At 33.5% G+C, this 16607-nt stretch overlaps 1 protein-coding gene across 1 annotated transcript in view; it reads right to left on the bottom strand.

Moving 5' to 3' along the window:
* Positions 1-16607, bottom strand: part of PGM2L1 (phosphoglucomutase 2 like 1) — a 51158-nt gene that overhangs the window by 15936 nt on the left and 18615 nt on the right. Inside the window, exons 2-5 of the mRNA XM_016161451.2 lie at positions 11001-11168; positions 8745-8851; positions 7939-8023; positions 4393-4476 (exon numbers count right to left, since the gene is read on the bottom strand). Of these exons, the coding sequence (XP_016016937.2) occupies positions 4393-4476; positions 7939-8023; positions 8745-8851; positions 11001-11168 (444 nt within the window). The remainder of the gene's footprint in view (positions 1-4392; positions 4477-7938; positions 8024-8744; positions 8852-11000; positions 11169-16607) is intronic.

Here is a 16607-nt window from a genome sequence, read left to right as displayed (position 1 = left end):
TCTCAGTAGGAATATAGAATAGAAAAAGTTTTGCCCATTATTATAGAAAGATGATGAGAAAGCATATCTGTATTTTATTGGGTTCTGGGTGATTTTTAAAAACTTCAAATCTGAGGTCTAGATTAACACAAAAACTGCTCCGAGTCAGTAAAAATTCTGAGGTTCCCATGGAAATTAAAAACAAACAAACAAAAACTGCTCAGAAGGGATGCTGCCACATTCCAAGCCCCCTAAAAGATTCCATCTATAGGCCCTGAAAGCTCACTGTGATCATTTTTATAAAACATGAGGAAAAAATCCTGGCCTTTCTCCCTGCCCACTTTTTCTTGGCTTGTGTGTGGACTTGATGCCTAGAGGTAGAGCAAGCATTTTATGATAACCATACTTGAGGGAAAGGCCAAAAATTCTGCAGGAATGTTAGGTCTGACATCACTGAGCTACAGGACCATATCAGCAGCCACTTACCCCTAGACTTCTTGTTATGTGGAAAAATTAACCCATATCAGATTAAGCCACTATTCGGGTTTCCTGAGCCTACATCAGAAAGTATCCCTTCCCGACACGGTAACAGAAAAATCCACACAACAAAATATACTCAGGAATACACTTTTAAAAAAATGTGAAAGATCTATTTTTAAAAACCTTCAAAATATCAATAAAAAATCTAAAAGAAGACTTGAAAGAACAGAAAGATACATTCTGTTCATGAATAAGAAAATTCAATAATATTATTAAAATATTGAAGTTTCCTAAATTAATCTACGAATGAAAAATAATACCAATGTAAGTGCCAAAATAACTTTTTTTTTTCAAAATGGGAAAAATACCATAAAACCATGCATAAAAAATATAAATAAAGTCAAAAAGCAAATGATAAATCGGGGTGATATCTCTAAAATAGATGAGCAAGAGCTACTTTTTAACATATAAAGAGTTCCCACAATTTGACAAGAAAAAAAACAACGACCCGAGAAAAATGGGCAAAACCTTAAACAGATTCTCATGAAAAGGAATGCGAATACCTTGTAAATGCATGAAAAGATGCTCAACTTCACTGCTAAGACAGGTAAAGATTAAACATAATAACATTTCCACCTATTTGAATGGCAAAGACCGAAAAGTTTGACAATACAACAGTGGAAGGTGTGCATTAAGACTCTCATATATTGCTGGTGAGAGTATCAACTGGTACAACTACGTTAAATAGAGAATGACAAATTTTCTTTCACATTCCCTTTGACTCAGAAGTTTTACTTCTTGAAATTTATCCTATAGATCAACAGTGCCATAGAAATATAATGTGAGCCACGAATGCAAGCCACTTATGTAATTTAAACTTTTTTAGTAGCCACATTAAACAAGATAAAAAGAAACATGTGAAATTAATTGTAATATACTTTATACAACCCGCTATATCAAAAATATTATCATTTCAACATCTAATCAATATTAAATTGAGGCATTTTACATTCTTTTTTCTACTAAGTCTTCAAAATCTGGTGTGTATTTTACACTTATAGCACATTTGAATTCAGGCCAATTATATTTTAAGTGTTCAATAGCCATAGGTGGCTAGTGGCTAACAAACTGGACAGTACAGCTGTAGATGATAAGAATAAAAACAACAACTAACATTCATTGAGCATTTATCAGTGCCAGACTTGGGCCCCAGGACTCTGCATTTTACTAGGCATTTTATAGACAAAGTCTCCCTTAACTCTCACTCTCACCCTATGATGTTGGTTCTATTATTGTCACCAGTATGCAGATGGGGAGACTAAAGCACAGAGAAATTAAATAACTTGTCACAAAGCTTCTGAGTCGCCGAGGTTTTCAAATCCAACCTATATCTTAACTACTATTCTATACTGACTATATAAATCTACTTGCATATATGAACAAAGATGTACATAGAATAATATTCATTGCAGCACTATTTATAAGCAGTAAAGATCAGAAAGAAAATGCTCGACAAAAGATTGGTTAAATAAATTAGGATTCATCTATATAGATTTTTAAAGATGAATGAAGCAGATCCATCTATCAATCAATCAATGGAGGGCATGATCTCTAAAAGTTTCATACTGTTGTGTGAACAAAGCAAAGTGCAGAAGACTGTATATAGTGCCCTCCCACTTATGAAAAAAAAAGGAGTGAATGACAAATACATATATGATTACACATTCGCGGACTACTTCTACAAGGAAACTAAAACTGGAAACAGTATTTGCTTCTGAAAGGGGTATTGGGAAAAAGGGATGGGAGAGATATTTAACTTCTTAGGCTCTTTAACTTTTATAATTTTTACCTTGCGCTTATACTTGAAGAAAAAGAAATCTTTGAGGGTCTCCTATGTGACAAATATATTCAACAGCAATGAATATCAAAACAGGCTAAGTCCCTCCACCCACGAGTTTATCTTGGGGAAGGTCAAACAAACATGTCAATAAACAAATAAGATAATTCATCATAAAGAAAGCAGATAATCAGAGATAATGGAAGTTCTGTGAAGGAAATAAACAAGATAATGAGAAGGTTATTGAGGGAAGCTGCTTTAGATAAGGTGCCCAGGGAAAGTTCCTTCGAGGAAGCAACATCTGGGCAGGAAGCTGAAGGATGAAAATGAGCAAGTCTGCAAGATTTGGGGAAGAACAATCCAAGCAGAGGAAAAAACAATTACAAAGGCTCAGAGGAGGGAAAGTGCTTGGTATATTGGAGGAACTAGAGGAACAGAAAGTGGTGACAGTGTGGCTGGAATGTAGTGAGCACTGGAGAGGAATAAAGGAAATGAGGTTGAAGAGGTAGGCGAGAGGCAGGGTCCTGTGGTAGAGTTTAGATTTTATTCAAAGAATGAGAAGCCAACTGAAGAATTTTAAGCAGAAAAGTAACATGACCTGTTTATGTTTTAAAAGGTCATTTGGCCACTTGGTAGAGAATGAATTGCAGGGGAAGCAGGGATGAGACCAGCTTAGGTAGTGTAGTTCAGACAGTGGGCAATAATGCTTTGGAATGGTGGTGGTAGAGGACATGGACAGAAGTAAACATATTCAACATATATTTAACATGGAGAACGTGTAGCACCTGTTAGTGGATTAAATGTTAGGAGTGAAGGAAAAGGAGTGCTTTCTGGTTTTTGTTTGTGAGTTGTATCAATTTACAGAGATGGGGAAGGCTGGGAGGAACACATTTGAGTATGTATGTGGAAGGTTATGGGGGATTCAAGACCTCTCTTCCAGAAACACTAATTTTGAGATGTCTGCTAAACATCCCAGTGGATATGAAGTAGGCAGCTGGATGTAGGAATCTGATGCTCAGAGGAGATCTGGGTTCTTGGCTCTCTTGACAGTTGACCTTTCCCTCCTTGCAACTCTCTTATCCCTTTGGTTTCTATGACACCAATCTCCGCTGGTCTTTCTCCTATCCAGCACTTCTTCCTTCTCCTTTCTCTTAAAATTGATATTCTATAGGGATCCCTTTGGATCTGTTTTTTTCACTACATACTGTCTCTGGGATGCTCATCCAAGTAAAGGGCTTCCAAATACTCTTAAATGCTCTAATATATATGGTGACCCCAAAACCTATAACTTCACCCCAGATTTCTCCCCTAAGCAAAAGATCTACATATTCAACTGTCTACAAGATGTTGCTACCAGGTTGACTCACAAATATCTCAAGCTTAATATGTCCCAAACTGAATAAATCATGCTTCTCCCTTGCCTCTGTGAATAGTAACACTATCCAAATAGCTGACTAGGGCCAAAATCTTAGATTAGTACTAAATCTTACTTTCCCCAGTAAAATAGAGCTCAGTGTATATGGAGACCTCCCACAGAAGAAGAAAGATAAATATAAGATCATGGACTCATCATCATCCAGGAGCCCCAAATACAGGCTCATTGCTGTGCTGTGTATTTTCTGTTTGCCCCTCCAGAGCCACTCTTCACCCTCCTCCACCCTGCTTCCTGCCAGAGGCTGACACATCAAATGGATCCTGTGTCCAGTGGGGAGCCCCAGTAGAAGGCTGAAGGAAGAGGAGGGTGAGATCAAGGTATATTCCTGTAGCTCTCTTCCTGCAAACTCCCATTCGTTCCTGAAGTTCTTGGTATGATATACTCTGTAATGGCAGAGAGGATAGATTTAGGATAGGAAAAGGAAATTAAGGGCAATAAGATAGAAGTAAAGAGACCAATGAAGAGACTTTTGTAATAGTATGTGTTGAGAAGTAATAAGGGCCATCAGAGGTACACGTTCTCTGAGGGTCAGCCTCTATGGTTTTTGTCTTTCTCTCTAATGTCTAGCCCTGCTTCCCAGTGTAGAAAATATACTCAGTACATATTATTTAAATAAAATAATAACTATGAAAATAAGCAGAGAGTGGAGTCCAAGGTTTACCTTGTAACCATTGTCTTCTTTGCGGTTGTGAGATGCAGTAATCATCACACCAGCCACTGCTTTGAGCTCCTGGACTGCGTACGGCTAAAAAAATAATAACACCATAATTCCATTTTGCTTCTTAGCTACTCATACATTTGACATGAGAATACCTTTGATTAAATAACAGGAACAGGCATTAAGATATAAATAGTCTAAAACTCAAAAATCAATTCCAGGTTCATTGAGTGGGGCTCATTTCTAAAAGGTCACCAGTAACCACCTAACTTTAAGACTGAATGACTTTTCCCCAAATCTCATTTACCTTAATTCTATAAACATTTCTTATTATTTTGTTCAATTAACAAATATTTAATGAGCACCTACTATATGCCAGATGGTCCACTAGACTCTGGAGATATGAGTGGTGAATATAATTATAAAATGTTAGAGCTGGAAGTAAATTTAGAAATCACCTAATCCATCATATTTTACACTGAGGTTTATCCGACATTATACAATCATAAGGAAGAAGATTCAAGGGTATAACATAGGTCTCTTGCCTTCCAATTTGAAAATCTTGACATATGCTCTGTGACCTCTAAGTTACATAAAGGTAAAGTCACCAACCTCATTCCAAAGTTAATTCCCAGGCTAGATTTCCCTTTTCCTCCATAGCAGTTTTTTGTCTGCCTAGGATGCTCCCCCTACCCCTGACCAGAGAAACATACTCCCCTTGATGATTTAATTCAGAAACTGGCTCATATCCCAAACCTGGTCAGTATCCTTCCCCAAGATGTTTCTGCTGTAGGTAGGCTCGGAAGATTGCCTTTTGACTCAAAGTTATGGTGATAAAGGGTGTGAATCTGGTACTGCTAAAAATATCTCCCTACCAGCTGGAGCTGATCTACCTGCAATAGAGAGGAATGCGACACTGGGATTGATGGTAGCTGGGCTTGGAAACCCAGCGGTAGAAATGTTCTAAATTCCTGTACCCTCCCTAGTTTCTGTCATTCATTACAGCTAACTGTTTAGCAAGTCCTTCAATTCCTTAAGCCACTCAGTATTTATTTCAAATAAATCACTAGTAACAGTTTATAGAGACATTATCTATTCTGCAAACATTTGGTAAAACTTCCCTATAAAATCAATTGGCCTTGGCATTTTTGAGAAGATTTAAAAAATATATCTTTAGTGTTTATAAGTCTATTCAGGTTTTCTATTTCTTATTCGTTTTGATGTATAAATTAATCTAGGAAACTGACCAATCTGAGCTTTCACATTTATTTACGTTGCATTGTTCAGGATATTGTGGTTTTCTTATCTCGATTGTACTTATTATGTATCCTTTGAATTTCTTTGTGTCTTCTCTTTCTTTCTGAGCTCCCTTGCCAAAGGTTTGTGTATTTTATAAGTCTCTTCAGAGAGCCAACTTTTGCTTTTGTTGATACCCTCTTTTCTTTCTTTTCTCTTTCTTTTTTAGGTGAGGCAACCCTTGGTCGACCTCACAGATTGCAAGGACCTTGTCAGCTTACAATCCCTTATTTATTTATTTATTTATTTATTTATTTATTTATTGTTTTTTATTTTTATTTTTTCCGCCTATAGCACTTGGTCTTCCGAGATGGCCTCCCATCCAAGCACTAATCAGGCCCGACCCTGCTTAGCCTCCGAGATCAGACAGGATTGGGCTTGTTCAGGGTGGCATGGCTGTGGACTTTTTCTTTATTTTCTATTTAATTGATTTTTCCCTCATATCTTTATTATTTCCTTCCTTTTACTTTATTTGGATTTATTTTGTTTTAGTTCTAACATACTAAGTTAAAGTCTTAGTTCATTATTTTAAAATCTTTTTCCCTTAATATATTAAGACTGTAAATTTCCCTTTAAGTGGGGCTTTAGTTATAGCTTATAATTTTTGCTACTTATTGTTGCTCAGTTTTAAGTACAGGCAGTCCTTGTTTTACACAGTTCCAAAATACAAAAATTTCTGATACCATTTTTTAGTTAAATAATACCAGTCTCCCAACAACATGTTTAAATTTCAGTTACCATGCTATGTTAACAGTGAGTAACTGCATCAAGTACAAATTTGGCTGCTAGCTCCAAAATAACTACATATATAAGTGATCCATCATGATTAGTGACCAATTAAGACTGTGACTGGTCACTGTATATCTGTTATTTAGCTCTCATACTGACAACAGTTGTATAGTTGTGTTGCCTCCTTTCTACCCAGTGACAAATCCACATGACAGTTTGTAAAAATGGGTAACTGAGAGAAGGAATTGGCCAACAAAGATGAAAGTACAGTAAAAATCCAAAAAATGATAAAGGTGATACAAGTGATAATTTGAATTGAACATAAATGGAGCTACAGAAAAAATAACTGAGAATGTTAACACTGCTGTCATTCAAGAGAATCTTGATATGCATATCTAGAATCTTAGTGAAGGCAGGCATATGGATATAAGTGGGGGATAGAGTAGGGATGAAAAGGATGAAGATGTCCCAGAGGTAGTGATACTGGCAAAAAATGGATTCTCAGAGATACTTCACAAGATTGAAAGTACAAAGGATAAAATGTGAGAAGCTGATCCAAACTTAGAAAGGAGTGTTACAATTTGCCAAGGCATAGAAAAGATGCTCGCTTAAGGTGTTGTTAAGGTATATGAGAAAAAGCAAGCACTGTTCATATTCTGGCTTAATTATTTTACAAAGGAATAAAACACTTTCGTTCTCAATGTTTCTAATGTTTTAAATTACTGTGTACTATGTAAATATTAGTTTTACTATTTTTTCTTTTCCCTATACATTTTTAACTAATAGTAAGGATGCTTTTAATGTTTTGGTAAAATATTTTAAAAGTCACAGAACAACTGCAATTGTTCCCATTGATGATTAAGATCAATTTGTATGCTTTTAACTTACACAGTTATTTTTATAGTCCTACACTACCATGCAAAGCAATCCTGACTATGATATTTTCCTTAATCCATAAATTACTTATAAATGTGTTTTTAAAATTCCAAATGTGTAAGGTTTTGTGTATTTATGTATTTTGAATCTTATTGCATAGGGCCCAGGGCTATGGCTTGATAAGTAGTCCTCTGACATTTGCTGAGATTTTCTTTGTGACCCTGCTTAATAAGAATGAACATCCTACCATCACTGAATACAGAGTTTTTACACACACACACACAAACACACACACACATCCCAAGTATACTAATCGTATACTCAAATCTGTTCTTAATAGTTTTTGCCTGCCTGATAAATAAATTTCTGAAAGAATAGTATTAAAATATCCCACACCATAACTATGAACTTATCAATTTGTTATAGATCAAATTCTTAGGTGGTTCAACACATGCTTATTGAATGAAAAAAAAATTCAGGGCAAAATTTGTTTTCCTTTGAAGCAAGCATATGGAGATAAGTTCTTCCTTTGGCCCTTCATATCACTTAATACTGAACTATATGCATAACAAATATTTGAGTCTTGGTTAATTTAAGGAATCTTTTCAAGAGCAGCAAACTTTATGATCAATAACCCAACACACTTACTACAAAAGGTGTAGGGACATATCTTGAGAAAAGGTACACAGGAACATCTCTGGCCAGTAACACTGCAGCAGTGAGTTTAGCAAGCCTAAAAAGAAAAGAGATTTCACTTAGTCTTACTATACTTTTCAAAACCGAACCTTCCATAAAATAAATGTTTCATATTACAATTATTCTGAATATATAGTAGCCTAAGACAACCAATTCTTATAATCACTAGTTATTTAAGCTTTGTGCTCCAACTTAAAAATGTTAAATAAATATAATTTTTAAAAGGAGTTTAACAATGAAGAGAATTGGCATTTTAATTTCTTCTTTTTTCCTCATTCATCTTTTGATGGCTCTTCTACCAAGAAATAAAACTCAAAAAAAAAAGGCAAAAAGAATGAAGAAAAGTGAAATAAAAGACTTTAATAAACACAATATGCATAATTATCCCCTGAAAAAGGTATCACTATATTCATTATCTAGGTGTGAAAATACCATAAAAGTAATCAAATGGGACTATAATGAGACAATACAAGCTATATCATTACTCCTACCCCAGTGCCTTGCCAAATATTAAAGTCATAACGTAAGCCATGACGCTATTCTAAATACTAACTCTAAATATTTTTAAATGTTACTTTTTTATGTAAAAGCTAAAAAGCTTATCTTTGAAATGATTCTATTTCAGCTCTAAAATAAACATTAGCATGTGACTGTATTTCTATTTGACAGTTTCCTGTCTCAGAAATCCTAACACTGGGGGGAAAAAATTAGGTTTTATTCCCAATTTATTTTAATCTCTGAAACAATTAACACGGTACCTCTGGCTGCTGCAGCTGCTAGTTACTTGCCCCCGGGTATCATACCCAACGACAAAGCCTCTCTGCTTGAAGTCTGAGAAACATCTCTCAAGGTATTTGTACATCCCCTGCAGCAGATAAACACAAAACATTAGTTCCTGACTAATGCTTGCATTTTCCTACTACTTAAAATCTATTATTTTTATGTGTCATGTGCGACTTACGGGCTCTGAGGGATCTGGCTTCTGCCCTTATGCCCGTGTTTACCAATGTGGGAAAAATACTGTTCAATCCTCAAAGGCGAGATGACAAACATTTATTTCCTGGAGTTTCAGACATAGCTTAATACCACAAAAATATCAATTAAGTAACTATTAAATCCCATACGATACACAAAACATGAGGAAAAAAAGATGGGACATGAAAGTCAGTGTGCTCAAAAAAATTATTAGGCAAGCCCAAAGAAATTGATTCTTGCTTTAAGGCTCTAGAGAACAGAATTTTGACTATTTTGGGCCTGGCTAAATCCTAAGACTGAAGCTAACCAAAAGAATTTATCTATTATGACACAAACATTTTAAATTAGCAATATAAACCTTCATAAGAACATTTTTTAAGATTGCTGAGCCTATTTGTAATTCTTTGGTTTTAAAATCTCACAGAAAGAAAATCTCACAAACTAGTAAAATTTACAGTCGAGGGTGAGGAAAAAATGAAACAAAATATTTAACATTGAAAACATCATGACGATAGATAAAACTATTTAACTACCTTAACCACTAGCTAACTTTAATACTTTCATCTCTAAAAATTATTACAGTCCTTTAAAACTACTTTAACAAATGTTGCCACATCTAATCCTTACAACAACCCTGAAAAGAAATGCAGATGCCACTTATATTTTTGTCTCTTATCTTTCAATATCTCTTCAAAAAGCAGACAGAATAAGATTGACAGTCGACGTGATGATTTGCCCAAGGTCATTCATTCAACTAAACCTAAATCACACTGACTTACTGAAGACCTATTACATGGCAGGCATTGTTATGTAACTATGTGGCAGTGCCAAATGAGGTCCCAATGACTTCTGGACTCTTCTTCCTGGCTCTTTCACATATAATCATTCTTCCCAACCTACTCTGCATATGTGTGTGCACGCGTGCACTTGCCCAAATTGGCTAGTTTCACAAACTTATTTATTTCTAATGATAATACTATCCTAAAACCTCACAAAACCTTCTCTAGTATGAAAATCCACTTCTCTCTTTCCCCCTATATCCCAATTCTGAAAAGGGATAGGGCTTAAGAATGAGATTCCATCTGGCTTTTCCACTTTACACGATGGAATCTCAATTGCTATAAAATTTGCACTTCTACAGAAATTGATTTTCAAACATCTCCACCCCTTTTTATAAAGTTAAGGAATCTTTGCTTAAATGAAAGTAAGACGACACACAAAACATAAAAAAGATTAAACTGAAGCATCTCTGGATGATGAACAGAAAGGAGATGGGGCAGAGGAGGTGGCATGTATCGCACCCATTCAGTCACCTTGTCATCCCTTCTTCCCTGTCCCCAGCTCTTGGCTTTACAGAATGCCCTCAGAACAAGGCTAAAGATGATTTACTGTTTGGCAGTATTGATTAGTTAGAAGTATGACTACTAACATTTCTCTAGTCCAGAACTATTTTTAGTACATACTAAATGCATTTTGGCCTTCAAGCAAAGTATAGTTCCTTGAAGCAGAGAAGATGATTCACTGGAAAGAGAAATAATTTGTTTCCAGAGTTAAGTGCATAAAAATGGAAAGAAATAAAATAAGTTGTATCATATCGTACACTATCTTAAAAAAACTTTCAAATAGATATAGGGAACCACATTAAAGGGAAATATTTTCAATGAAATTTTCCAAATACTCTGGTTAACCTTTACCAATGGCCGTAGGCCAAATGGGTAATCTAAATTTGTTTCTTTGCATTAATCGAAAATGTCAATATCCATTTCCCAATTTCAAATGCAAAATAACACTGTCAAGAAATTGACAGTGGCAACCAAAATAATTCTTAGTCGGAAAGTTCGTCTGTGACCTTGAAGATACATAAGTGACTTCTAAGACAAATCAAAGGTCAGAATTTATTTACATTTTTGACTTATGAGGGTACCTTCATGAATATTAAGGTTTTGCTTTTGTTTTTGTTTTTTAGAAAGGTATTATCTAATTTATAAGTCGAAAAAAAGAGAGTCATAATTGTTCGTATAATATTTTATAATACATACCTGTGTTGATTGTATTACTGTAAGGTCATTAATATAGCAAAATCCTGCTCCCATGGCAGAGCGAAGTCCTGCAGTCCCAAAAGTCATTCGGCAACAAAGACGATCTCGCAGTTCCTTATTCATTCCATTCCGTAACAGATTTTCAATTTGCTCTTTTGTTTTGGGATTCTAAAAAAAAGAAGTATTAAAACTTAATCAGGATCTCAAGCAAAGTCCTAATATAAAGCCCTTGTGAGGAGCCAATAAGTACTATGCATATATCATAAGGTTCTATATTTCTTCAAATATAAGCACAAGGTAAAAAATATTAGTATGTATAATGAAACAATACCTACTATCTACTGAGTCCCCAAAGAAGCCAGGCCCTATTGAAAGAGATTTATATAATTTATAATTGTCATAGTATTTTTTATAATATATTTAAGAATGTTTTTTAAATAAATGGATAAACTTAAGAGCTATAGATCCAAAATAAACCTTAGTCAAAAATGGCATCAATTAAATTAGAGTCTATATTAAGTTTTAAAAGAAGTATAGAAGCTACTGGATAAATGCCATCAAAACATGTCTACCAACTACCTACCTAAACCTTTGCAATTCAAAATGACCAGATAAGCCTACTATTCTTAAAGTCAATTTATCTATAGTAAGAGTTCACCATAAAAAGGTTTTAGATGTTAAATGTGGACTTAGTTAAGAATGAGAATGAAAATTCAGTCCAAACATGGCTTCTGAGAAAGTACATCCCAACGTCCATATTTTAGGATTATACATTTCATTAGCACATATTTTAATTTATTTTCATAAATCTCAAGGATGCCTGTGACTGAAAATAGTACTTCACAAAAAAGTAGCAAATTTCAAACAGAAATGCAATTATAATAAGAACAAAATTTAAATGGAATTTTCTAGTATTTTCTAAGAGAGAGTCAAATGTTAAGAAAATAAGGTAAAACTAATATTTTCTTAGATCTTCTAAATCTATAGCCTATACAAGAATAATAAATGTCTTTGTGGAGTCATTTTGCAGCAACTATCAAAACTTAAACTGCACGCCTTTTGGCCCACAGATTTCTGTCCACAGCAACACCTTCACATGAACAAAATGATTTATTCATATGAGAATATTCACTGCAACATCTTACTGGTAGTATCACTACCGCTGTATTGATGAAGAAATTAAGATTCAGAGAGGGAGCCTAGTAATAATGAGCTAATAATATTGGAGATCTAAGCAAGATTTGAATCCAGGTCAGTCTGGCTCTAAAGCCTGTATCATCTCACTACAAACAAAATAATTATGTAGGGAAGGCTGATAATGATTCTAATAAAAATTAATTCCAGTTACAGAGCAAAAAAACATTCCTTTTTGCTACACTTATATAAATATAAAAAGTGCTCTGGCAGACATGAATACTATTAGGTTTCTGAGTATACTGCCTAATGTTTAAATGCACAGCTACTAGAGTAAGGCCGAAAACTTCCATTCCTTGTTATAAACATTATAACCAGTATCAATCTAATTCCTGATTTTGAAAAGTCTGTGAATTAGAGAAAAATGAAAATAGATAAAGAATCCTTATGCATTAGATATACATTTTTATGGTAAAAAACTAATAAAGAACAAAATAGGGAATATCATCAATAATATTGTAATAACTATGTATGTTGTCAGGTATTGTCAGGTGGATACTAGACTTATCTGGATAATCACTTCGTAAGTTATATAAATATCTAATCACTATATTGCACACCTGAAATTAATATAATATTGAATGGCAACTGAAATTAAAAAATAAAAACTTTAAAAATAACTAACGGATTATGGTGACAGGCATTCGCGATCAACTTTAAACTCAGATTTCTCCACTATTTCATATCTAGACATTAAATTAGATGTAGATGTTACAAACTTAAAAAATATAACTAAATGGGTATCTATGTAATCATGATTATCATATATTTCCATTCAGATGATGAAATTACAGTTGCATTTTATTATAATCTTCAAATAACTATGATTTTTATAAACTATAATGAAGACTAAGAGCTACAAATTATTTTTTGAATACTATTCTCACATAAAACTCAGAGATACTAAATGGAAAAGAAAACAGAAGAGTATATAAACTGTTTTGATTTGTATAGAAAGAGATATATGCATATTTATATATCATTCCAGAAATACTACAGGTGAACATAAGAAACTGAAAACAGTGATTTACCTCTGATGAGGAAATCAGGGGTGAGGTCTGAGATAGAATTTTTATTGTATAGCCTTGGTACTATTGGAAGATTTTAAGTTTGTATTACTACTTATGATAAAAATTAGTTAGGTATTCTTGATGGTTGAGAAAAACCACTATTTGTGTGTTTATATGAATGCTTTTTACCTCACAAACTGCTCTCTTTTGCCCACCTACAGAAAGCTTTAATAAGAGCTGAATCTATAAAACATCTATTGGAGCTTTCTCAAATACAAATTTTTGTTTGCTTTTTTAATGTGCGTTCATTTACTATTCATTCATTACTTGAAGGCAGGAGAATTGAATGGAAGTTTTAGGCCTTACTCTAGTAGTTGTACATTTAAGCATTAGTAAGTATACTAATCAGCGCCAAAGGAAAAAACTATTGTTCAACTGATATAAACTGTAAAAAAGCACCTTTAAAATAATAATGTAAGTCTTTAGGAAAGTTACTTAATTTACAGCTTTTGAAAATATACTTATTGATCTACTACATAAAAAATGAATTGTTTAGAAAGGAAATTCATTCGATCTGAAATAAATTTGCTCTTAACAAGCATATTTTAGAATCTTAATAATTTTAGTCCTCCAAAAAACTAATCCTGCAGAAAACAGATTTTATAGTGACTACTAACATTTTCCATACTTCATCAGGAATAAAGCTGATTGTTTAGTATAAAATTAATAAGCTAAAGAAAGAATACAGAATTAAAGTCATATATTATTTTCAAATTTTACCTGCATACCAAAAATTCTCCCTTAGGTTCTAATCCTATGTATTACTGAGACTTTACATATCTGAAATGAAGAAGAGAAAGTGTCTTCTTCCACTAATACTCTGTGGAGTTTTATTTTTTCCATATTGTAGTTCCAATAAGACTCAAATTCAAAGAAAACATAAAATATTTGATTTACCAAAAAAAGCAACACTTTAAATATATAGGCATGCCTCTTCTAACTTAAGTGTCTTTTCCAACAAACTTCCACAGATGTGAAGAAAACAACCCACAGACCAAAATCAAACCAACTCTGCCTGCCATTAAATGAAAACATTAGCATGCACTTATGAAGGATCATTTTGGACTCATCCAAGCTTTTCTGACCTATTCTGTTAGAGGGTTTGTGTATTATTTACATGTAATAAATACAAATGTGTATAAAAGTATGTAAAAAAGTAATGAATCATTATGACATAAAACACATCAAGTTTGTCGATGAGGAATTTACCTGCAAAGTTTCTTTCCTATTTCACTTATAAACCTAATATTTTTATAATTCTTATACAACTTGAATCTATTCTGTTATTATTCTAGTATTAAACCTAAGAGCTTAAAAATAAATAAATAAATATCATTGCGTAGAAGATTAGAACTGACCTAAAATAATATAATGGATTATATTCTTTATGTATATTAAGGATTCCAGATCTTAGTTTTGTTATATATCTAAAGAGGAGGTAATACTATACACGATCGATTTTTTAGTAACTCAAATATATTTAAAATTGCAAAACTGTAAATAACATTTTTAAATGTTACTCAGAGATGGTGTCTAAACAATAAATACGTTTTATATAATGACAGAGAAAAAACTTTTTAAAGTTTATTTCTAAACAGACGTTAAAAGAGAAACTGCAACCTAAAACCTCTAAAGTGAACCTAACTGACATTTACTTCTGAGTCGGCGAGCTTGAAGATCTAAGTCTAGGGTATTGAAGCAGAACATGTTTTCCAAACTAGATGCTTCCTCGTTGAGTACAAAATATACTCTTGCTAAATTAACAATTTTTTTCCATTTAAAGGATCTTTGTTCTAAATCCAATATAATTTTTCCATCTTTAAAAAATTTGTAGAAACTGGCATAAATTAGATTAGCTTAGATAAAAAACTTGAATGACTATATATACTTCAGGTAACCCTTATTTTATTGTTATAATTGTTTTATTATTAGTTACTGTCGTTAATCTCTTACTGTGCCTAATTTATAAATTAAACTTTATCACAGGTATGTATTAGAAAAATACAGTATATATGGGATTCAGTCTTATCTAAGGTTTCAGGCATCCAAGAGAGTCTTGGACAATTGTATTAGAAAAAAAGGTAACGATTGTATTAGAAAAAAAGTTAATGATTGTATTAGAAAAAAAGTTAACAGAGGATAATTGGAATTCCCTTAAAAACAGTAATAATTACTCTCACAATGGGGGTTGATAGCAGAGACCATTTTCTAAACTTTTTTGTATCCTCCACAGTACCTAACCTCTACCTTGTACACAGCAGATGCTTAATATGTGTCCACTGACTGAGTCAGTAATAGTGACAAAGTAGCCATGTTCTTTCAGGAAAAGTAAATATTAAAGAAAGAAGATATAAGTTGACGATATAGTGCAATTGAACATAAGAACTCCCAACTGAATTTCCTAATTAAGTGGATATACTTTTTTTAAGATAAGGCCTATGGACAAATAATTTTATGTTATTCTATGAGGCTAAATTAAATCCCAAATACATACTTTATGCAATCACTCAAAAACATTACTTTTAAAAAATTAATACTATATCTTCAGTACTAAGAACAGAGCCTGGCACTCAGGCATTTGACCAATGTTTGTTAATTAAAATATATATTTATTAAGCACAGGAGACACTATAGGGAACAAGAAGGCACTGTCTCTACTCTCACAAAGCTCAAGATGTAATGAAGCATAAAGGTAAGTAAAAGGGCAGTTAGCACAAAAAAACATGAGAAGTATTAAAATATGAGTAAGTTCTCGCTGCTGTAGGAGCACGTAGGATAAGTCTAACCCATGATGGACTTTAAGAGTAAAGAGAAGACTCAAGGAAAACTAACTGGAAGAAGTAATATCTGATCTGAAAAGTAAGTAGGAATTGGAGGGTGGAGGGTGGGGTGTAAGAAACAAGTTCAGGGTAGAGAGATAATGAGTTCAGTATTAAATTCAAGTTCGCAATGAAATTTATAGTTAGCATGCCAACTATTACTTTCTTATCTGATAGTCTCTTCCTAGTACCCAAGGAAATGTAAATTAAAACATGATATCATTTTCATCCCAAAAGTTTATTAAGTTTTTAAAATTATTAAGCCCAGTACTGAAAAGGTAAAGTGTATTAATTACTATGGCAGGGGTCAAAAACCACTCCAAACATAGTGGCTTAAATTAATAATAATTCATTATCTCTCACAGTTTCTGTGGGTCAGGAATTTAGAAAGGGCACAGAGAGTTTGGCTTGTCTGTGTCCCACAACGTCTGGACTCTCAGCTGGAAGACTTGAAGACTGGGGGCTGAAATCATCTGATGGCTTGTTTACTCATATATCTGGCAGTGTTGCTGACAGCTAGGGCC

Source organism: Rousettus aegyptiacus, unplaced genomic scaffold (assembly GCF_014176215.1).
Source record: "Rousettus aegyptiacus isolate mRouAeg1 unplaced genomic scaffold, mRouAeg1.p scaffold_m13_p_5, whole genome shotgun sequence".
NCBI classification, from domain to species: domain Eukaryota; kingdom Metazoa; phylum Chordata; class Mammalia; order Chiroptera; family Pteropodidae; genus Rousettus; species Rousettus aegyptiacus.
The sequence above is the reverse complement of the archived record's forward strand: the minus strand, read 5'-3'. Positions and strand labels throughout refer to the sequence as shown.